General features: G+C 48.8%; 1 protein-coding gene across 1 annotated transcript; it reads right to left on the reverse strand.

The window, feature by feature from the left end:
* Positions 1-20877: 20877 nt before the first annotated feature.
* Positions 20878-23048, reverse strand: PGCKA1 (PDCD10 and GCKIII kinases associated 1). Its single transcript, XM_075543589.1, has 2 exons — positions 23017-23048; positions 20878-21787 (listed from the first exon to the last, which is right to left on the reverse strand). Exons 1-2 carry the CDS (start codon positions 23046-23048, stop codon positions 20878-20880), a joined length of 942 nt encoding a protein of 313 aa, XP_075399704.1.
* Between the last annotated feature and the right edge of the window lie 1336 nt (positions 23049-24384).

Raw genomic sequence — 24384 nt, forward strand, 5'->3', positions numbered from 1 at the left:
AACTATCCCCTATCCTGCCATCTGCTGATGTATCTTGCCTGCAGGAGTAATTACTGTGCTGTTCCAATGGTGCCTTTTTATTTTCCCTCGTTCTGTGTTAATTGGAAGCATCAGGAGAATATGGAAAGAATCCAGAGTTCCTGCACAAAAAAGAACTAGTGGACAATCCACCATCTCAGGAGCTGGCAGAACAAGAACCAATGGTGCTGAAGGAAGAAGTTCAATCTGCACTGAGCATGGGCCAAAAACAAGGCCCCAGGAATTGACGGGATACCATTGAAATATTTCAGAAAGCTGAAGAAGCACTGGATGCACTCATCTCTGCTAGGAAATTTGGAGACAGCTACCTGGCCAACTGAAAGAGATCCATATTTGCACCCACTCCAAAGGTGACCCAACAGAATGCTCAAACTATAGAATGATTTCATTGATACTACACACCGGTAAAGTTTTGCCTAAGATCATCCAACAATGGTAGCAGAAATCCATTGACAGGGAGTTGCCAAAAGTTCAGCCTGGATTCAAGATAGCGAACAAGGAATATCATTGCTGATGTTAGAGGGATCCTGGCAAAGCAGAGTACACCAGAGAGATGTTTAGCTGTGTTTCCTTGGTTGTGTGGCCATACTAAACTGGATAGCCTTGAATAGGATTTCCAGAACACTTCATTGTGCTCATGTGGAACTTGTGCTTGGATCAAGAGCCAGTTGTGTGACCAGAACAAGGGAGTACTGCTTGGTTTAAAATCAGGAAAGGTGTGGTTCGTACTTTCATCATATTTGTTCAATCTGTATACTGGGCAAATCTCCAGAGAAGCTGGATTACATGAGAAGAGTGTGGCAACAGGATGCGAGGAAAGTTTATCAACCACCTGAGGTCTAGATGACACAACCTTGCTTGCCCAGAGTGAGGAGGCGTTGAAGCACTTGCTGATGACCAAGGATTGCACTTCAGTGTGGATTAAAACAGTGTAAGGAAGACCCAAATCTTCACAACTGGACCAGTAGGTAACACGATAGATGGAGAAAACGTTGAAGATATCAAAGATTTTGTCTTGTTTCGATCCATAATCAATGCTCATATAAGAAGCAGTCAAGAGATTTAAAAATGTGTGTTAAAATGGGTGCATAAGCAAATGTAAAAGAAAGCTGATGGTGCCTGGGTATTAAACGATACAGCACCTGGGGTCTTACAGGCATGTAGTCAAACAAGCAGCCATATAGCAAAGAATCAACAAAGCCCACATGGAAGAAGCATATCAGTCTGTGTGATCGTGACATGTTGATGGGAAAAGGTATAAGAAGTTCAAAACCAAGCAACCAAATTGATGAGAAGGGGTGGGAATGTAGTGGACACCCAAAACCCATCTGCAAGGTAGTCTCTCTCAGAAGGGCCACACGGAATGGATGATAAATCCAGGGTGCAGTAGAGCACTGGTGAAGCACACAACTATCCTCTAGTTCTTTAATGTTTCCTCCCCTTACTATTATGGTTTTTACTTATTTTACTTCATTAATCATGTTTTGTGTTCATTTGTATAATTAAGATTGCCTGGTCCATGAAAGCCAAGATAGATAACCCTTCAGAAATAGTAACAGGAATAATGGTTCCCTGAGCTAATGGAAAGAGGTGGGGAAGGGGGAGCAGCTGGTAGCACTGATGACTATATCACCCCACTTGAGGGGAGCAAACAACAGAATTGTACCTAAATGGATATATTACATGGTGTAAGATGCTGCAAGAACAACAAAAAAGGGATCCTTGGGGGTGGGTGGGGAATAAAGGAGTGCTGATATCAAGGAATTCAAGAAGAAAAAAATTTTGAAACTGGTAGTAATTGTACCAGTTGTGCTAGATGTGGTTGAACTATGGAATGTTTTATTGGCAAGAGCTCCTAATGATTAAAGACAAGGGCGTGTTGTATTAGATACATCTGCTGCATAAGATCTCAGAGTATTGAAGAACAAGGATGTTACTTGCAGGACTAAGGTATGCCTGACCCAAGCCATACCATTCTCTACTGCATCATATGTGAGGGGATTAAAAAAAATACCACTGAGCAGGCCTTTTATAGTATGCATTTTTCCTGCTAGGTCAACACAGCAATTTGCTCTGAGTTAGTGCACCCAGTGGCATTGGCTGGGATGGTTCTCTGGTCACTGAATTTTTTCATAAAGAGTTTTGCTTGAACCTCATATTTTGTGACAGCCGATTTAAGAATAGCATGTAGCTGTGAAATGTTTCCTGCTGGGGAAAAATTCCACAGACACTGTTGTGATGTTGAACACATCTTACAAGGACAGCACTATGGGGGAAAAAAGTGTATGAGTGGTTTTCTCATTTTAAGATGGTGAAATGTTGATTGATGACAAACTTCCTTCTGGGCATCTTTCAACTTCCCAAATGGATGAAAATGTCCACAAAAGTTGCGTACCTGTGCTCAAAGACCCACAATGGACTATTGAAGAGATAGGGAAGTTATCTGGATTGTCTTGGAGCTTGGTCCAGCAAACTTTAACAGAAGATTTGGGAATGAGAGGGATCACTGTGAAATTTGTGCCTCGGATGCTTACTGACCAGGATAAAGCGTGTTGAGTGGAAACATCCCGTGCTTTGAAAGAACAGCTCGGAATTGACCCAGGTTTCCCCCCCAAGGTCATTACTGGTGAGGAGACATGGTACTATTTTTAAGACCCTGAAAGCAAACATCATTGAAGCCAGTGGACCATGCCATCCTTACCGCCAAAAATTTTCGTCAAGTGAAATCAAAGCTCAAGATGATGCTCTTTGTTGTTTTTAATGAGGGGAATAGTGCCTTTGTAGTTCATCCCACCAGGTCAGACTGTTAATCCAGCTTTCTATTTAGAGGATCTGAAAAGATTGTAACAAAAGTGTGTAACAAAAAAGGCCTGACTTGTGGCAAATGGGCTGTTTTTGCCACCACTACAGTGCACCTGCTCACGCAGCCATCTCAGTGAACCAGTTTTTGTAAAAAAAAAAAAAAAAACATGCTTCTCTTGTGCCACACACCTTACTCACCTGACCTCGCTCCATGCGACTTTTTGTGAGCGTGAATGCAGAGGGACTCAAAAGGACAGTGATTTGATGGCAGAAGAGGTGAAGAAAAAAAGAGGGATGTGTTCTCAGCCATCCAAACAGCTGAGTTTGAAAAATGTTTCCAAGAATGGAATCACAGATTTGACAAATGTATTAAGTATACTGGATGGGGAATACTTTGAAGGTTATAAGGTTGTTTTGTAAAAACAAAACAAAACATAGATTTGAAAAAAATCCAGAATTTCGGGGGGTTGGGGTACCTGTGAAAATTGGACATCAAAGTAGGAAGACCATAGATAATAGATGCTTTGAATTGTGATTCTGAAGAAGAGAATATTGACAGTACCATGGACTGCTCAAAGGACAAACCCATCTGTATGGGAAGAAGAGGAGAGTGTTCCTTAGAGGCAAGGACGGTGAGACCTTGTGTTATACACTTTGGACATATTGCAGGGGAGACCAGTCCCTGGAGAAGGACGTAAAGTTTGGCAAGTAGAGGGGTGGCAAAAGAGCGGAAGGCCTTCAAACTAGATAGACTGAAACCGTGGCTCCATCAGTGGGCTCAGGGATAGGGACAACTGAGGATGGCAGTGTTTCACTCTGTCTAGGATGGCTATGGGCCCACTCGATGGCATCTAGCAACAACATATTAATTGGAAGTTTGAAAGTGTACCCTTACTCCTTCCCAATTCATTGACTTCATTTTCCATATTCCATTCTACATATATATCTTTGTGTATTTTACTCTGGGTTATAATCCAACAACGTTACTCATGTTGCCTCACTTGGGCCTTTGGGAGTGCTTTCAGGCTGCCTCCTGTGGGCCTCTCCTGCCCGCATCTGGCCCATTGCTTTTGTCTTGAAGCAACCTCTCTCAATTCTTGGGCACCACCAACTCTCTAGGTGCATCTTGCCTCAGCCCGTGGAATTACCCACTGATCCAAAGAGCCTGGGTTCCTCATTGGAGAATGGTATTAGAAAGCAAGGTCTGGCCAAGTATGTGCTCAGTGGCATTGCACTGCTTGTAGACCTCAGTGTGGGGTGGTAAAGTGCCATCCAGCTGGTTCTGAACCTCAGTGACCCTGTGGGCACCAGAAGAAAACAGCCTGGTCATGTGCCACGCTCACAATTGGTCCTTTGCCTGGGCCCATTGTTGCAGCCACTACATCAGTCCATCTCATTGAGGGCTGCCGCTCTACCAAGCATGATGTCCTTTTCCAGGGACTGGTCTCTCCTGACGACATGTTCAAAGTACATGAGACCAAGTCTTGCCATCCTTGCCTGAGTGTGGGGAAGGAGAAAACTTACAAGTACACACAAACTCATATATCACAAAGGGAATCCCATCTTTTCCCATTTCCATACACTCTTTGAAGCTCCCTTGCACACACACGGGTATCCTTATTTCTGTATTTCTACATACTGTGTCATTACTGCATCTATAGGAAAAGACCCCTGACTCCAGTCCAAGGCCCCAAGGTTCATTGTCACTTCCCCTTGCCCTTATTTGCATGTCATGTTTCCTTCAGTGGGGACACCTGGCTCTTTGTATCTACAGCATTGTGACTTAATCATCCATACTTTAAGGTACCTGTAGGTCCTCCTGTGAGAAATCACTTTTCCAACTTCCGTGTTCTTGGACAGTTCTTGTTTTTCACCTTAAAAACTGCAACCCTTTAGTCAGCTCCTTTCTCTCCGACCCCTACAGTGCGGTTTTGATTCTTCCCTCACCCAGAGTCGGTTCACTGGCTGCATGCCAGCCTACCCTCTGCCCTGGTGAATTGCTTTCGTATATACAAAACAGCAACCACTTTGTGGGACCTCACTAGATTGAACTTGGGGGCGGTTGGGTGGAGTTATTTTTTCACTTCCCCGAAGATCTGCCCAGGCATCATAACCAGTGACCAATTTCACACAATCCCTGATGAGGAGGGAGCAGCTGGCTTGCACTGTGGGCCCAGGAAAACCGACCAGCCCAGTAAGACAGGCATTGCAGGGCCCGGATGCTGTCTGTCAGCCGCCAGCGCGATCACGCGAGGTAACAGGTAGTGGTGTCCCGGTAGTACTAGCTGAACGTAGGAAGAAAGAGCTGAGCCGACTGTTTTGCCTCCCTGTCCGCAGCCCCTCAGCGAAGCGGTGAGCAGTTAGTTGCTGGGACTGGCACCTGTTGCCGCTCTGCTGTCCTTGGCGCTGGACAGACCACTCGCCAACTGGGCACGATTTCAGCAGGCTCTCTCCCGACAGTGGCAGGGCCAGCTGGATTTGCCTGGGGCGGGGAGGGGGCTGCTCATACCCTTGAATGGTCTCACGCTTCCTTCAATCTCAGTATCTCCGTTCCCTCCGCCCTAATCCGACACAGCGGGGGGGGGGGAGGGGGGGGAGGTGAAGAGCCCTCTTCCCCTCCCGCTGACCTGGCACAGTGTTGGTACGCAGGAAGTGGGTCTCATGTTTAAGGTTGGGGGCTGTTGGCTGAGCTGTGGCCGAGGAGGGCTGTGGCTGCACCGGGCGTCCTTGGCATTCTCCTCTGACCTTTTGTCTGCATGGGGGAAGGTGGTTCTACACGCCTTGCCTTGCCGTTTCTCTTTTCCAGGACTGTCCTGCAGGACTATCCTCAGGTCACCCGAGGGCTCCCTCACCAGGGCTCCCAATACATGAAATGAGATCCAAGACTTGTCTCCCCTCAGGGCCTTGATTCGGCTTGTGTTAGGCCCTGCCTGGCATCACCCGTGTACAGAGCTGGCCCTTGTCTCCCTCTTGTGGCTAAATTCAAGAACTACAGTCGCTTGATTTGGGTGGGTGGAGGTGGTACTGTAGCTCCGACACCTGCAGTCAAACCCTGACCTCCAGGAAGCTAATCTGCTCTAGGAGCGATGAGATGCGATGCAGTTGAGTTCTGGATAAATTTCTACCATATTACAAAACTGAAAATGGATTAATCCACTCTCGACCACCAAGTGTTTACCCTACCCTTGTCTTTTTATACAAAACATTACACAGCCATTTCAAAGTAAATAAGTTCAGTTAAATCATACAATTTAAATAAAAAGCTTTTAACAACTTCACTGTGACCCATACATTCAGACTGACGAGGCTCTGGATCTGTGGACGGGATGCCGAGAACAGGTGTGGAGTCATTGTTTAAATCCCCTTCCACAAAATCAACCGATAGCTGCTTTTCAGGAATCCCCTCCCCCCTGCCCCCTGCTTTACCGTTTTTCACTAGGACCTGGCTGGCTTTCTCAAATGTATATATAAAATGGTCTGCTGTTGGCATTTCCTTAAGTGTTTTCCAAAAGGCTTTACTAAATTATCATCAACAATATTGATAGCATGGTTAACCAGTTCCTTATCATGATGATTCTTTCCCCAAAAAACTCTTAGCACCCATGTTTGTTACCTAAAACACTACAAGAAGCCACAAAAACTAAATGATAGCAAAGCGCTCAGACACAGCCGCAAAAGGTTTACACAACGCACACTGACAATGCCAACTAACGCCGAGTGACCAGAGCATGAACTGCTTTTGTTTACAAAACTCACGTGTGTCAGGTGGGACCTCAACGTTTTGTTCCAGCCCCGATGATGCAAAATGTTCCAATGTTTTGCGTCGAAATCCGATTCTGTCGAGTCCCGATGTGATTGAGTATCGGGATTCTACTGTATGCTGCTCGCTGACTCCCTAACATTTCAAGTTTGCAACAGCAGTACAAAAAACACCTTTCCCATCAGTCTCTGCTAATTAATGACATCCACCTGCCCTGACGAACGCCCAGGTGAGACCAGTATAACCCTGGCAGGTAGGCTGGGCCACAATTCTCAGTGATGTACTGATGTCATCTGGCAGTTAGGGGATAGCTTCATGCTCTGATGTAATCATCCTCTGTTTTTGCACAACCACCTGGTGTTTGGGGGCAGCCTAACCTAACAGAGACGTGAAGCATGGGGGTATTTAGAAGCAAAAGTTCACGCTTGAGTTTTTCTTAACCTGCTACCTGACCTAGACCATTTCTCTCTCATCTCTGTGGTCAGGAACTCCAGGCTCTGGCCGCAGCTCTGTGGCCCGTGGGATTAACCTGGGGAGCTGGGAGGACTGAATCCTCCCAGGGAAGTGGTGTGTGCCCACAGAGCTGTAACTGGGCCTTTGCTGTTGAGTTCAAGGCCTAGCCCTACCGGAAAGTGCGTCTTTCTGAGCCAGTGTCCTTGGCAGTCACAGGACTGTCTCACTGTCTATGGGGCAGAGGGAATGCACACTAAGTTGCATCTGTATGCAGCGTGGTGCCAACCATAGCCTGCCGGCAAGACCAACCCAGGGGACCTGTGAGGTTGGGGCACTCGGTGAAGGACCTCAGGGCCTTTGCCCCCTGGGGGCTGGCGCCTGATCAGAGTGGCCAGGCACTCCTGGCTCTGACCAGAAATCTGGCTGAGCCACCGTTTGGTAGGGCAGATTAGGCAGGAGGGTCCGAGTGGAGAGGAGGCCAAAGGAGAGTAAGAAGAGCTGAAGAAAGAGGAACAGGCAGACGGAAAGCTGGTCCTGCTTTTCCGCCCCAAATTCGCTGCTCGCTGAGCCTCAGCTGCCACCTGAGTCTGATGACCCCGCAGGAAGTGCTGCTTCTGCCGGACCTTGTTTGGGCTGGGCTCGCTACTGCAACCAGGAGAAAAGTCACTGAAGGCTGTGGCGATTGCAGTCGTTCACCGAGACAGGCAGATACGCACGAGTGTGAAGAAGCCACGGTTCTGCCCCGAAACCCACGGGGCTGCCGGAATCAACTGACCACCGGCTCTTGCAGTCTCTTGGGGTCCTGGTGGCCTAGTGGTTATGCATTGGGCTACGGACCACAAGGCCAGCTGTTTGAAACCATCAGCTGCTTTTCAAGTGACAGACAGATGGGGCTTTCTAGGCCATGAAACTCACCGGGGTAGTTCTACCCTGTCCTAGAGATGATAGTCGTTATGAGATGGTATCAACTTAGCTTAGCGGTGGTGAGTCTGTTTGTTTTGGGGGAACCCTATGGGGCTCAGAATTCTCTGGCCCACAAGACTCCTGAGTCAGACTTAACTCCCCCACCCTCCCCCTCACTTCCTTGTATTTTGGCCCAAGGCTAGTTACTGTAGGTAAGAGCACTAGGCACAGGGTTAGCCTCAGATGCCACGGGGTGAGAATCCTGCGCTCCTGTGGACTTGGCCGGAGGCCTCAAGCTGCCCGGGCGTGGATCTTACTGACTGTGGTGTTGTTCGGTGCTGTCCACTTGGTTCCCAAACCCTGCCCGGGCCTGCACCATCCTCTCAATTGCTCCTGAGCTTGAGCCTGTGGTTGCAGGGTCACCTGTGTCCCCCCATCTCCTGGAGGGATGTCCTTGTCACCGCCCCTCTACTTTTTGTTGTACAGGATCGTCTAGTACATGAGGGCCTTGAGAACTTGTGGGGAAGTGCAGTGAAAAGGTGTCGGGAATTCCCCACCGCCATTCTGAAGCCCCTATTGATGTCTGCCGTGGTGGTGAGGACGGGCAATGCTGGCAGTGCAGGGCAGGGACCAAATCCCTCATTAGTCACTGATGTCCGTGGCGCCCTCTATGGGTTGCCAAGTCTGAATTCAGTGCCATGATGGGAGCTGGCCCTTTTGAGTTTACTCTGGGGCCTCACCCATGTTCACATGGCTTGATTCTGACAGGTGGGCAAGCCAGGGACTGGACAGGAGTGGGAAGAGGGCTGAGGTTGGCCTGGCTCAGGGGCACAGACCGTGGGTGGGAGACAGAGCTTTGTGTGGTGTGGAGTGGGTCCAGAGCAACAAGAAGGGGGTTGGGTTCACTCTCTCTGTTCAGGCCGAACTTGATCATGCTGAGCATAACGTATGTAAGTGGTTCAGTCATGCTAAATTCTCCTCACCTCCCTACAAAATCCCCAACCCACCTCCATCCAGTCGGTTCCAGCTCATGGTGACCTCCGTAGGATTTCTGAGACTGAATTTTAATGGGAACCGCAGACAGCCCACTCCCAAGGAATAGCTGTGAATTGAACTGCCAACCTTGTAGTTAGTAGTCCAATACCTAACCAAGAATCAGGGTGTTGGTTTTTAATATATTTTTTTGCTCATTTTATTGGGGACTCATACAGCTCTTATCACAATCCATCCATCCACTGTGTCAAGCATTTGTACATTTGGTGCCATCATTATTTTCTTTCTATTTGAGGCCTTGGTATCACCTCCTCATTTTCCCCTCCCTCCCTCCCTCCCCCTTGATAATTTATAAATTATTATTTTTTGATGTCTTACTCTGACCGATGTCTCCCTTCACCCACTTTTCTGTTGTTTGTTCCCCCTGGGAGGGAGTTATATATAGGCCATTGGAATCGGTTCCCCCTTCCTCCCCCTACCTTCCCTTTCCCCTCCTGGTGTCACTACTCTCCTATGGGTCCTGAGGGGCTTATCAGTATTGGATTCCCTGTGTTTCCAGCTCTGATCTGTACCCCTGTACATGTCCTGGTCTAGCACCCTGACTGGCTCCTTTCTTTTGACCCTCCTGTAAAGGGATATCCAATTGTCTACAAATGGGTTTGGGGTCTCCACTCTGCACTCTCCTCATTCTGGGTCTTTGATGCCTGATACCTGATCCCATCGGACACCTCATTGTCACACAGGTAGGTGTGCTTCTTCCATGTTGGCTTCACTGGTTCTCAGCTAAATGGCCTCTTATTTATCTTCAAGCCTTTAAGACCCCAGATGCTTTATCTTTTGATAGCTGGGCACCATCAGCTTTCTTCAGCACATTTGCTTATGTACCCATTTGTCTCCAGTGATTGTGTCGGTAAGGTGAGCATCAAGGAATGCCAGTTTAATAGAACAAAGTGTTCTTGTATCGAGGGAGTACTTGAGTATAGGCCCAATGTCTGTCTGCTACCTTGATTCTTAACATATAAATATATGCACATAGATCTATTTCTCTATTGTTATACATAAATCTATTTCCATATGTATATGCCTGGATTTGAACCTCTTTAAGTGTCCTTTGTCTCCTAATTCTTTCCTCTATTTCTTTTTACTTTCCTCTTGTCCCACTATCATGCTCAGCCTTCATTTGGGTTTCAGTAATTCCTCTCAGTTACATTGCCCTTGATGAAGCCCAACCAGGCCTCCTACACTCTCCTCACCATAAATTTTTGATCACTTGTTGTTCCCTTGTCCTTGGGTTTGTTAGCACCCATTTCCTTTCCAGTTTCCCTCTCCCATGTCCCCCTGGAATGGCTGGTCCCTTTGTTTTCTCTTCTGGATTGTTTATCCTGCCTGTCTTAACTAGATAGACATGCAGAGACAATAATAGACATGCAGAGACAATAATAAGCACAAAAACAAGGTAGAGCAAAAGAAAACCACAAAAGAAAACCAAGAAACAACAACAGCAACAAAAAAGAAAGAAAACCCTATAAAAAGTCTGTTTGTTGACCTGTAAGATGTTTTCCGGTGAGTCTGATGGGGTGCAATGCCTGGGTGTCAGGGTAGCCAGCCAGTAACAATTCATCACAGGTCTGGTAGGCACAACTGGACAGCGATAATAAATCAATATTAAAGTCATAGATCATAAGAGAGAGAGAAGAGAGATTGAAATAATGGAGTAAGACACCTTTCCTAGTAGCATTCTCACCTCAGCCCCACTCTGTGGTCCACGTGAGGACGTGGCAGGTGGGAACTGCAGGAGCGAGGAAGAGCAGTTCATTACTAACCAAGGCTTAGATATCCTTTGGGGTGTGCAAGCCCCCTAATTACAGGTAAAGACATACGTCACAGGTAAAGGTTGTGCTATAGGTAATACAGTGATGAGAGGGGGACGATCTAGGGGTAGACACGCAATAGGAAAGGGAGGGATGGGGGTACACATGTGACAAGATGGATGGGTACTAGATTCCGGGAGGCAGCCTAATTTTGGATGTCACTCAGTAGGTTTGACCTGTGGCTCTCCATAGAAAACATTATCAGTAGGGTGTGGACCTGACTGATGGCTGAAAGCCTTCAGGGAGAAGTAATCCATTGTCCCTAACAGCAGGGAGTGGGCTCCACCTGTGGTGGGACCACACAGTAGTCTGAAGGCTGAATGCATTGACCTCCCACCATGTGCTGGCAAATAGCCTCTAATGTTTGACAAATCTTTGGGGGAGACAAAGCTGGGGAAAAGCCTTTTTATATCCTACACCCAGGATCAGGGAGTTTAAAAAGAATTAAATTCTTTTTACTTCCAACCTAGTCCAGCTCAGAAATCATAGGTTAAAAACAAAAACAAAAAAACAAGCCTCTTGGAATCGCAATAACTTCTATCCAAATTGCAAAAGTCTTGGTTTTGTTCATTATGAAGCCATCCTGGTGACACAGTGCTGCAGCGCTTGGCTGCTCACAGAAAGGAGGGTGGAGGTTGGAATCGCTCAGAGTCGACCAATCCTCCGTCAAGTCCGTCTGACTCATAGTGAGGACAGAGTAGAAATAATCCTTTGTGTTTCCCAGTCTCTTTTATGGGATCGAAGCTTCTCACGGAGTGGCTGGTGGGTTTGAACTGCTGACCTTGTAGTTACCAGCCCAATGTGCAACCCCCATGCCATTAGGGCTCAACAAAACAAAAAAAAAAAACCAAGCTAGACATAAAAATAAGCCCCCCAAAGAATTAATTAGTACACCCAGTCATTCCATTTCTATTTCACATTGAAAATGCGTTCAATTTTGTAATAAAAACTTATTTGGGCAAGGGGGTGGGAAGGATAAACTTGTTAGTTTTAACACCACAGATAGTCACTTAAAATGTGAGTTAAATTATAATAAAGCATACTTTATGATATATTCTAGAATTGTTAAATGATGAATATGATAAAAACATATGAAAACTTCAGTGCCCCAAAGATTCCTTTTGCTGGGGGAAGATTAGGTGCTCTGGTGGTGCAGTGGGTTAAGGGTTAGGCTGCAATCGTCACGGTCAACAGTTCAAGTCCAGCAGCCACTCCGCTGGAGAAAGAGGAGGCTGTCTGCTCCCACAGTGACTGAGAGCCTCAGAAACCACCTGCAGCCAGTCTACTCCATCCTACAGGATCGCTGGAGTCCAAATGGACTCAGGGATGGGCGTTTTGGGAGGATGATTGTTAATTTTGTTGGTACTTGTCCAGGAATAGATCACCAGGTCTTTCTTTGGAGATGCCCCAGGGTGGGCAGGAACCTTTTGGTTCCCAGCTGAGCACTTTAGCGTCTACATCACCAAGGGACTCAAGTTTCTGTTTTACAGGTTCTGCAATGGAGGCATGAGTACCAAGGCATGCCCTGGCCTTCGGGTGACTGCCGTGCCTGGCCGGAGTGTCCACTTCCTGCTTGGTAGTATCAGAACATCTAGGGCCCTGTGATCCTTTTGTGGAGTCCCTGGGTGCAGGCACAGTTCAGTAAAAGGTTGGAGAGTTGAAGGAGGGCCTCCAGTGGGCCCTGTCTGCAGTGGAGGAGGCCAAGACCAGAGGCACCGAGGCTGCAGCAAGGAGACCATGAGACAGAGCAAAGAAGCCAGGCTCAGACCAGAGGTCATGGCAACAGATCATGAGACAGCCCAGAGCAGCGGTGTTGAGACGATGTGTGGCAAGCAGCAGACTGGCTTTCTGGCCCACAGAGGCAGAGGCCGTGGGACCACATGACTGAAAGATTGAGGACCAGAGAGAGACTTAGCTGCTGGCTGAGAACTGTGTCTGTGGATCAATGATTGTGTCCTTAATGTCTATTGATCCTGCTTTGTGGTATCTGCTCACAGCTCTAATAAAACCCCAAAACTGGCTGGTGGTGGTCGTGGTGGAGGTTCATTTGAGGCACACTGGAGGAAAGGCCTGGTGATCTGATCCCTGTGGTAGTTACAGAATCTGGTGCCAACTTAAAACTATTAAGAGTGAAGGGGTGGAGGTTAGCCTGTCATTTGGGTCACTGCTTGAAAACCTCATTTGGAGATGCTACAGAGATAAATAGCTGACTGGAGTTGGGACACATACTCTGCTTCAAATTCCTGCTGACAAGACACATGGAGCTATGCTAGAGCTCTGGAGCTAGAGGAGCCACATGACAACCCACTCCAGTGTCAAGGCACTTCCACCACCACTGAATCCACAAGACTTTCCACCCACTGGTCTGTGATCTTCCTGCATGCAGCATCATTGTGTGTCTGCGTGAGTCTGAAGAAGAATTATAGATTGAATTTATGAACTTAACATGGAGTGGGCTGGGATGCCTTAATGTACAATTGCTCCTTGATATAAAGTTCTCTCTCTCACACATACCAGTGTCTGTGGATTGGTTTCTCCAGTCTACCTGGACTAACCCATCCCTGAAAAGTCGACCAATGGACACCTGGTGGAACACAGACTCCGAGACACACAGGCTGTGGCTTGAAAGTAACTCTAAGGCACATGTGATCATTATAAAAACACAAATGTCTTTCCCTCAGAAACTGTACGGCAAAGGCCTTGCTTGACTAACTCATAAATCCCTGTTGGTGTTTTGTATGACTTTCTGTATATGGGATTCAGGATTGGCAGATCTATGGAGATAGTAACTGGACTGATACTTACCGAGGGGCATGGCACGGGAGGATGGAGGGAAGTGGGGAGCGAAGACCAATGAGGATGAGGAGGAAATGTTCTGAGATTGATGGTGGTGAGGATTTCACAACCCTTCTTAATATGACCGAATGTTTAAATTGTGTGACGTATATGCCAATGAAACTATTTTAAAACAACCTTCAGAACCAGAAACAAAAATTTTCTTTCCTGAGTGGCCTCCATAAATCTAACTTACATTGTTGGCAGTTGCCATCACATTGGCTCCAACTCCTGGCGATGCTCTGTACACAGAGGGAAACAGCCGGTCCTGCGCCTCCCTCACAATTGTTCTTATGTTTGAACGCCACCGGAAATTTCAAAGGGCAGTTCAGGGAGATGAAATAAAATATTATAATGAAATGTGCCAAGAACTAGAGTTAGAAAACCAAGGAGGGAAAAGGCGCTCAGTATGTCTTGAACCAAATGAACTAAAGAAAATTTTCAAATCTCAACTGATATATTGATATAGATTCTATGGGCAAAATATTAAATGATGCAGGAAGTATCAAAAAACATGGGCAACAAGTACACGAATAAAGAGAATGTTCTAAAACGAATTGTGATGGCTGCACCATTCTTGCTGCGACGGAATGACTCAATTGTATGGTCCGTGAACTGATATGCGAATTAAATGCCAATAAAACTGTTGGGGAGGGGTGAAGCTCACCAGTCCAAAAAAAAGATGGGAAAAAATACACAGAGTCATGGTATGAAAAAGAACTAATTGACATTGAACCATTTCAGGAGGTAGCGGATGAGCCAGAACCAATGGAGCTGAAGGAAGAAGTTCAAGCTGCCCTGAAAGTATTAGCCAAAAACAAGGCTCCAGGAATTGATGGAAATTGACTTCCATGAAACGGAACTGGGTCATTGCCTCTGTTACTTTGTTTTAAGGTTCTTTCCCTGCTGACCTTGGAGTGCCCATCAGTGTTAGGGTTGTTGCAGTGCCCCGATAGTGCAGCCCAAAGGCTTTCCTTCCTGAGCTACTTCCAATCTGCAGAGGAATTTCAAGTTCTGATTCAGCCCTTTGTGGTAAGTCCCCAGAGAGGCTCTGACTGTAGACTGTAACACCACCAGCCTGCTGTTTCATTTGGGGGTTCGCCGGGATTCTGCCATTGGCTGACCTGGCGACCACAGATGCGTTCTGAGCCTTTCTCTCCCCATCTGCGCCACGGGGAGAAGATCACACCTACAACTCACAGGTCATTGCGGATGAAGTGTGATGGTGCCCAGGCAGAATTCGGAAACACTCGACCAATGGTGCACCCAGCTCAGGGCGACCCAGCGTGACGGGAGGCTTTGCTTCTCGACCTTTTCACGGTTGTGACCTTTTGGTTTTCTGAGGCGACTCCAGGTGGGTTTGAACGGCCCATCTCTTGGCTGGCAGTTGAGTGCCTGTTTGCACCCCTGCCTCGGAATAATTCAACAGATACATTTTTAAAGTTAAGAGTATTTGCATTTCTGAAAACAAGCCATCATTTGATGACTCCCAGCAATTCTTATTGGATTCTATGCCAGCAGAAGTATTAGACAAGTCACTTTGCAGAGAATTTCTCTCTTATTTAAACAGATGTTCAAACATTTGCTGTTAGCGATCCTTGCTGGTTTGTTTCCTGGCTCGTGGCGTCAACATCTTAGCACCTATGGGGTTAGGGCTTTGTAAATTGGTGATGTAGAACTTTGATTCCTTCCCAAGCTCCATCAGCCAAGGCAGGTCGGCACCCGAGCCCAGGAGCAGAGCCCACCGCCCTCTTTGGCCTGTGGGATTGTCCTTGGTGAAAATAAAGCTCAGAGGTGACACGCGCCAGTGCCCACAGCTTGAGGAATGTTCTGGAGAAAGGAGAAGGCCGAGGAGAAAATTTCCCTACCAATTTTGTAAAGTTGGAAACTAACGTACAGAGAAAATTTTTGTTTGTTTTCACAGTACCAGGATTCCACCCGAGCAAATGCCGTGGCCAGCCCAGCCGCCCGCGCGCTCTCACGCAGGCTCGTGAGAACACAGTTTTGATCATGGCGATTAAGTTCTTTGTCTGCCTTCTGGTCTCCAGGTTACATATAGTCACCCCCTACTTTTCCATGAACTACCGCATATACTTGTGTATAAGCCTAGTTTTCCAGCACATTTTAATGCAGTTTTTTTTCTGGTAAAATTAGGTGCCGCGGCTGACATTTGGGTCAGTTTATACTCGAGTATATACGGTATTCCAAAATGCTTAAAAGCAGCAAACACAGAAGCCACCTTAAAACCAGGCTTGAAGGTGTAGCACAGGTGAGTATGAGCACGAGGGTTGGGTGCAGCCACTCCTGAAGGATGGCTGATGGGCTTGAACCACCATCCTGAAGGTGAGCAGCCCGACACCTAACCCCCTGCACCACCAGAACTCCGGAGGGGTGAATGGGCAGAAGTCAGCAGAAAGCTAGTCTCCCAATCTGCAGGGAGTTTCCAAAGCCTCCCTGTGCATACAGGCATGCCCCTCGGCCAAGAGTCAAGGCAAGGACCGAGGCAGAGCCCTGAGTCGGCATCCACAGCGGCCCCTGCAGACCCACAGAACCAGCATTGGCCCAGCCTCCTGACTGCGCCCAAAGCCCTAGCCCGTCGCTGCGGAGTGGTGTCTCATGCACGTCGGAGTAGAACTGTGCTGCTCAGGGTCTTCAATGTCTTGACTTGTGGGTAGTAGACCACCAAGTCTTTCTTCCAAGAGACTTCTGGGTGACCTTGCGCCAACACCCAAGAGTGTGCATGGCCCCTGTGAACCAGAGGAGAAGAGGAAGGACAGTCAGGCACGCACGTGTAAGTTTGGGTGCCTCCTCCCTTCGGCCCGCGCCGCCTTTTTGGTGATGCGGATGGAAGAAAGTGAGAACACACTCTTATTATTTTATCCTGACCACATTGTTTTTATTGTTTCTGTTGGGTTTTCCAGTTTGTGAAGCACAGGCGTCTCGATGCACAGAGGTAACCGACACCAGGATGGTTAGGGAATGTAGGGGTGGAGGGTGGGAGTCAGGGAGGGTCAGGGGATTTGGGCAGTCAGCAGTGTATGCAGGAGGGGGAGGGAGCACTAGAACTGAGAGTGATTACACAACTCATTTTAAAAGCGATTTAACCATGGGGGAAACAACCCTTAAAATGGATTGTGGTAATGATTGCACAATTCTTCTTGATATGATTTGAACTATTGAACTGTATATGTGGATTATGTGTCAATAAAATTGTCAAAAGAAACTGAGGTGACGACTGTGACTGGCGTGTGTCCATGTAAGAACATCTGTGATCCTGTGATCGTTCCGTGTCACAGGGTCTTTGGGTCAGAGAGGCTGATGGGGCAGAAAATGGCTGGCAGACGTTTTTTTTCGTGTGTTAATGAGATCATTTTATTCTATAAGCAATGGGCACTCCATGCAAATTTTAAAACTAGCTTTTTTCTCTCAAGCTTTTAAAATAGGTGCATTATTGTGGCAGTTACATCCTCTCCTCTCAACTTGAGGGAAGGGCTGGGGACTAGCCTGTCAATCAGGTCACAGCCAATGTGGCCTGTGGGCATGGCCTTTGCCTGAAGATTCTGGGAACTCCTATCTTCCTCCCTGGAGGTGGGACACACGCTCGATTGCTACTTCATCTTCCTGATGACAAGCCACATGGAGCCAGAGCCCTGGAGCTAGAGGAGCTATGTGGAGACCCACCTCAGCCCTGAGATGCTTCCACTGCCACTGGATCCACAAGACTGTCCACCCTCTGGCCTGTGATCTTTCTGTATTCAGTTTCATTGCATGTGTTGCGTGAGTCTGAAGAGGAATTCACAGACTGGTATCAGACATATGGGCTAATATCGGACTCATGGATTTGGTATGGACTGGGCTGGGATGGTTTCTCAATATATAATTGATGTTTTATATAAAGCTCTTTCTTATGCACATATGAGTGTCTCTGGATTTGTTTCTCTAGTCAACCTGAAGTAATACAATTAAAGAAAATGGAGAGCCTGGCAAACTGTTATGGACCAGGAGCAAGTAGGCAGGAGCTAGGAATTTCAAGGAGCCCTGGTGACACCGTGGTTAAGCGTTTGGCTGCTAATGGGAAGGTAGGCAGTTCAAACCCACCAGCACTTAGTAGGACAAAGATGGGGGCGGGGTTTTCTCTGAAGATTAGAAACCCTAGAGGACAGTTATACTCTGTCCTACAGGTTCACAACCAGGCCTCTGCTATTTGGGGATCTGCTACCATCTGCCTTGGAAACCTGAGGGGTGGGAGGTAAGTGGGAACATTAATCTCATATTTAGATGATAGCTACATTTTTTTCAGTAAATTGTTGAATGATATTTCCTAGCTCAAGAAGACCTATAGGGAATAATGTATATATTTTAAAAATCTTGACTCAAAATCAAGATGCAGCGTGGGTAATGTCCATACAGTGTAATTTGCTAAGGAACCAAGGGGTGCCCCCCCACCCGCATCCATCACTGTCTCTTGCACTAAGTACATCTGTACAAACGGCCCAACCTGTTTGAAGAGGTTCACCCTTTTCACGACCCCGTTTCTCATAAGAATTGCATCAAGTTACAGAAAGATGACTTTACAACAGCAAGACACCGAGCGATCAGCTCTCCTTGGTGGAGTCTGGATTTCAAAGTACAAACAAAAGAGGGTCAGACTTATTCTGAAATATGCTTGGAACTCTAGGACAAGCATGGATGCAAAGATACCGTGTTATCACCACATCAACCAACCCAGCATGTGTGCACTCCCATTAAACATTTTTACGGAGATCAACCGCAAAGATGTTGCAAGACTGAGAAATCAGGTTTTACAGCAGCTCCTTGCGGAGATGTAGCCATGCCATTCAGAAGAAACCAAAAATCAAACCCACATAGCGACGACTCTATAGGACAGGGGAGAGCTGTCCAGGTGAGTGTCTACTCTTTCCGGGAGTAGAAAGCCCTGTCTCTCTCCCGGCCAGTAAGAACGTGAATTAGATAAGAGGGTCTTCCATGGTGAGGCTGTAAAGATTTTCAAAAAAGATGTTTTCCACTAGTAAGACTCACTTTAGGCGCGTCTACTGTGTGCCTATACAGAACACCTGTTTCATCTTCTCTAATCCTCACGAGTTTGTCCTATTAGGACTCACTCACCAGGTGAACACACAGAAAGGTGAAGTTGCTTGCCAAAGATCCACGCGGAAGAGTTGGAAGTCAGCTGGGGCCTATCAGATGTCTAAGCCTGTGTTATGAAACGCCCTACCAAATGGTCCCCCATGTTCGTATTCTGGTTTATTTGCAGAGCTCCTCCCACATCCTTACCTGCTGCACGTCCTCTCATGGTCGGTGTCAAGATGCCTGTCCTTGGTTTCTGTAAATCAGAAGGCGGAAGTCCACGGGGGTAAATCCAGGGCAAGTAGGAGTCAGAGCATCGAGAGTTTGAACTTGCTCAGCTCCCTGACACACGGTCTCTTCCCTGACTGTAATAGTCTGGCTGTGACTGTGACTCAGGAAGACTGAAGGAACGGATACATAAGCTTGGTGGTGCCAGCGAGAAACCCCGCAGGCACCGTGGACTGACTGCCAGAACAAGGAGGAGGGCTGGAAGAAGTACAGCCACAAGGCTCCCGGGAAGCAAGGACGGCCAGACTCGCTCTCACATACACTGGACATGTGATCAGGGAGACCAGTGGCTACAAGAGGATATCGGACTTGGTAAAAGTAGAGGGTCACCAGCAGACGGGAAGTCCCTCAAGGAGAGGGATTGAAACAGTGGCTGTAAGGGTGCGCACAAAGCACACATCATTCCTCTAGTTCCTGAAGGCTCCCCACCTCCAAACCCCATCATGATCCAGTTCTACCTTACAAACCTGGCTAGACCGGAGTATGCACATTGGTACCAATAAGAGCTCTTGACACACGGAATCCAGGCCAACCAATCCCCCCAGGAACAGGAGAGATACCATGAGAGTAGGTGGGTGGGTGGGGGCTGATCACAAGGTAAGATATAAAATTCCCCTACCCCCAGGGGGATGAATGATAGAAGGGTGGGTGAAGGGAGACAACGGACAGTGTAAGATATGATATAGCAACAATACTATATAATTGATCAAGGATTCACGAGGTGGGAGAGGGAAGGGCAAAAGAAGAGCTGAAACCAAGGGCTCAAGTAGAAAAAAATGTTTTGGAAATGATGCAGGCAACAAATACACAAATGTGCTTGATGCAATTGAAGTGTGGTTGTGATATAATCTGTAAGAGCCCCCCAATAAAATGATGAAAGCAAGCAAGCAGTGGCTGCAACTCTGGGCTGCCCCAGCACAGCACCCACTGTGAGGACGGTCCAGGACTGGCTGCTGCTTCGTCCTGTTGTCCCTGGGTCACGGAGAGCTGGACATCACAGACAACACCAACAGTCAGCTCACTGCTACATTCTGCTGTGGGTCCGTGGACAACGGCCCATTGGATTTTTATTCGTGTCTCGTCCTACAAGACAGGATAACCAAAGGGATGCTGTATGTTGCGCATCTCACGTCGCTGATAGTCCACGTGAGGCAGTTAGAACTACCTTTGAGTGAAGACAAATGCATGCCATATTGGAACCAGAACCAGACATTTAATGACATACGACGATGCACACATGCTTTTGCTATTCCAAACCTCAAGAACTTAACACCCAGAGACCACACACGCAGTTTTAAGAATTACTTTGGCCGGACTCCCCAGTCCCAAAGGAGACTAAAAATAATATAAAAAAGTTAAGGTTCAAGGTGCCTGGAGAGCTCTGCTGACCATGTATTTAAGGGCTGGCCTGCTCTCCGGGAAAGCTGTGGAGCTTAACTGGCTGTGGAGCAGTGTGGCGACTGTCCCTGAAGGTAAGCCATGCTCTGGGTCACCCTGGTGGCCACCCTGTCCAGGCTTGGTCTATAGGGTGCACAGCAAGTCACAGTCCCACACCGCCCTCTGCGGGCGATGATGTCGCCATGTCCCTGGGATGCTGAGCCTTCTTGCTAGGGCAATTTTGCCCAAAGGCCACGAGGCGGCTGGCTGGCTGCATTCGGCTGTGGGTGGGTCCGGGTACAATGGCCCACTCGGATTTTTAGAGTGTCACGCCCGGCACGGCAGGCCACCCAGACTCAGGGACGCTCCAGGATATCACAAGGGGTCGCGGGGCGGAGCACCAAGCCCGCAGTGAAAGGCGATCACCCCGCCCTGACCACCCACTGCTAGGGGCACCCACCCATTCCCCTAATCCGCCTCCTCCATGTCCTCTCCGGCTGTGGCAGCTTCTAGAGCCGCCAGGGCTTCTGCCACTGCCGCGTCCTCGTCCACCAGGTCCCCCATCTCACCTCCACGGACACCCTCCCGCCCGGGTCCCTGATGGCCCGCAGACTCAGGTGGGGCGCAGGCAGGCCGGTCCTCCCCGAAGCATAGCCTTGCCACCCCGGGGCCCGCAGGCTGCGGGCAGGGGTCGCAGCTTCCTCTCCTCCCTGGCGCCATCAGGACAGGAGGGCACCTTCTCTCCAGGCAGCCCTCCACAGCGGGGTCGTGCACCGTGTGGTTTCCCAAAAGACAACCGTTTTCTTCCCGGTCCGCGCCGGCTGGGGCCGAAGCCTCCAGCGGAGGGTAATCGGGGGCTGGTAACTGGAAGACGTGGCCGGGCACATCCATGTGGGCAGGACTGTCCGTCTCCGAGGGGGCTCCGGCGTCGCCACTGGCGGTGATGGGGGACTCTTCCGAAGCCGGCCATGTGTCACCCTGCTCCCACGCGTCCCCTCCTTCGAGGACCAGCAGAGCCGGGTGGGCATTGAGGCAGCTACTGGCCAGGGAGCCTCTGCCCTGATACACGGCCCTGGGGTCCCCAGAGGGCTGCAGGGTGGCTGCAGGGCCAACCCCGTTAATGCCATCAGCTGCCTTCTGCCCCCAGTGGTCCCCAGGGGGAGCTCCTGGGTGGGGGCCGCAGGGCTCCGGGGTACTGGCCGCGGGGCTGCGGCTCCCAGTCCTGCGCACGCCCTCGTTGTGCAGACCCTGCGTGTGCTGCAGGCCCTCACTGCTCCATTTGTCCTTTAAGCGCACGGTGTCCTCGGCGTCCAGCTTGTAGCTGCTTGCCTCATTGACAAAGCCAGGGGAGGGTACTTGCACGGGGTCGAAGAGATAGCTGCGGAGAGAACAGGAAGGTCAGCCAGGTTCTGGCAGATGAGGGCTCGGACCTCCTACCCCACTCTGCTTCTTTCCACTTGGGTGATGGAATTTCTAGGCTTACTTGCTGAAATCCATGTCTCTCTCACTGCCATCGAGTCAATTCTGACTCGTAGCAACCCTAAAGGACAGGGCAGGGCAGTCTGGTGGTTTTTTGAGACAAACTCTTTATGGGAGTAGAAAGCCTCATCTTTTCCAGTAGAGGGCTGGTGGTGTGGAACTGCAGCCTAACATGTAAAGTGTATCTAAATCGAATCAAACCCAAAGTCACTGCCATAGAGTTGCTTCTGACTCTCGGTGACCTTGAAAGACAGAGTAGACCTGCCCCCTGGGGGTGTCTGAGCTGACTTCATCGTTCTCCCTTGGAGCGGTTGGTGAGTTTGAGCCACCGACCTTGAGGTCATCAGCCCAACTTGTAAGCCTCTAAGCCACCAGGGCTCCTGCTTCTAAATCAAACAAACAGTCAAAAAAAAAAAAAAAACAACCAAAACACAAAAAACGTCAGCTCGCTGCCACCACCTCCATTCAGACCAGCTCCCGTCAGACCAGCTCCATTCAGCACCCCTATGGAGCGCTGTTGAGTCTCTGCAAATCTTTAGGGGAGCAGGTGGTTCTCTGGCTGGTGTTTGAAGCAGTGACCTTGTAGTTGGCAGTCCAGTGCTTGCCTAACAACACTGCCACACACCGTGCAACGATACAACAGATTTCCTAATGTTATATGGAAAACGTATAAATCTGGACTAAAACCAGGAGGTAGTTTTCTTTGGAAGGGAGCAGGCTCATCAGTAAATGTTGTTCCTTTATGCACAATTCTATTGATAGCACCATCATTTCCAAAAACGTAAAGTGTGGAGAAAATGACACGTGAGCATATGGATGGGCAAGCTATTTCCAGTGACGCAGTGCCATGCTTTCTTGGAAACTTAAGCTTTTCCTGGAGAAAGGCAACTTCCACCCCAGCTAAATCCTACCTCCGAGAACCAGGCCGGTCTCCAGAGGCTCCCCCACACCAGTGACCAGAGAGCCTTTGTCAATCAAGGTCACACATCCTCTTCCAGGACATCAGAGCCGTTCCAAGCTTTGCACCCTTTGCCCCTCCCCACTCACATTCTGAGCTGGCGGGGGACCCCTGAATGACACCAGGGACCCGCTGAGTCCTCTGTTCCCAGGACGGGGGCTGGCCATTACCTTTGTATCATTTTACAGCACCGGCACCCCATCTGGATTCGTCCGTGTGACCATCTGGAAAAGAGGGCGTGACCAGGAGAACCAAGTCAGGGGTGTGTTCAGAGGAAGCTCCGCTTTCCCTGACAGCACGTGGCTGGAGGGGAGAGGGGCCCTTACTAGGAACTCCGGCTTGATCCAGTCAGGAGTCAGAGCTCTCAGATGTTTGTAGCCCTCCCTCCCCCCTCTCATTCACCCCGTGTTATTTTTGCCCCCGTGGCACAAACGAGGAAAGCGTGGGGGAGAACGGGGTTAGGTTGGGGTGGATCCTTGCCAGTTCCGAATCCAGTGTCTCCGGCGGAATGTGGATGGCAGCCCTGCTCACGAGCGCCTCAGAGAAGAGTCAGCGGAGTCCCACCTAATGACATGTGTGTACAGCCACGGGGCTGTTCAAAGCCCTTGCCCTTAGAGAGCGGACCTCATCCCTGGAGTCTCGGGTTTTGTTCTCGGCCTCTGCTCTCCGTGTCTCCACATCTTTCCGTGGACATTCATAGATCAGCTGGGTAAGTGCGACAAACACGAAAAGACCTGCTTCTGTCCAGCCCCTCCTCCCACTGCCTTAATCACCCCTTTGCCCTCTGACGCCCCGTTGACCCCAATCCTGCCACTTCCCAGCTACCTTTCTTGATCCTGGAATTTGTTAAAAACAAACAAATGACAATACATCACGAAGAGAATAAACCCAAAGTACTTGCTGTGGAGGCCCTTCTGACTTTGAAAAGACCCTTTCTAAGACGGACCGCTTACTGGGGTCAAAGCCTCAATCTTCCTCCCTCAGAGTGGGGGGTGGTTATGAACCACTGACCTTGTAGTTGGCCACCACACATGTACCCACTACGCCATCAGGGAGGACAGGTGGCAAGCTCAAGAAAATGAAACAGTAAAAGAAAAGGGAAAAACTCATTTTTGAAATGTTTGAGAAGCAGAGGGGCGGGGGGGGGGGGGACAGGTTGTGGGTAATAAGATAGTAACTGAAGCAATATGATATTAGTCCATGAAAAAAATCGCCACTCGATGAGAGCGGATGTAGCGTAGGCAGAGCCTGGCAGCTTCAGGGTTCTGTGCAGCTCATACACCACCACTTCCCTCTGCCCTGGCCGCACTCTCACCTGCCCCATGTCTTTGGGGAAGTGCAACTCCCCCAGGGAAACCGCAGGCCTGGTAGCCAGGAAATTAGAGAAAAGATGTTTTGATAAGCTTTCCCCCTTTTAAGATCAAACTTCTAGTTTCTCTTCCCATCCCTACCTGGCTGCACACCTGGCCCCATACCGGGGGTGGGGGTGGGGATGGGGACACCTGGCCGCACCTCTCCCAAGCAGAGGACACCTGGCC

This window comes from Tenrec ecaudatus, chromosome 3, assembly GCF_050624435.1.
Source record: "Tenrec ecaudatus isolate mTenEca1 chromosome 3, mTenEca1.hap1, whole genome shotgun sequence".
NCBI lineage: Eukaryota > Metazoa > Chordata > Mammalia > Afrosoricida > Tenrecidae > Tenrec > Tenrec ecaudatus.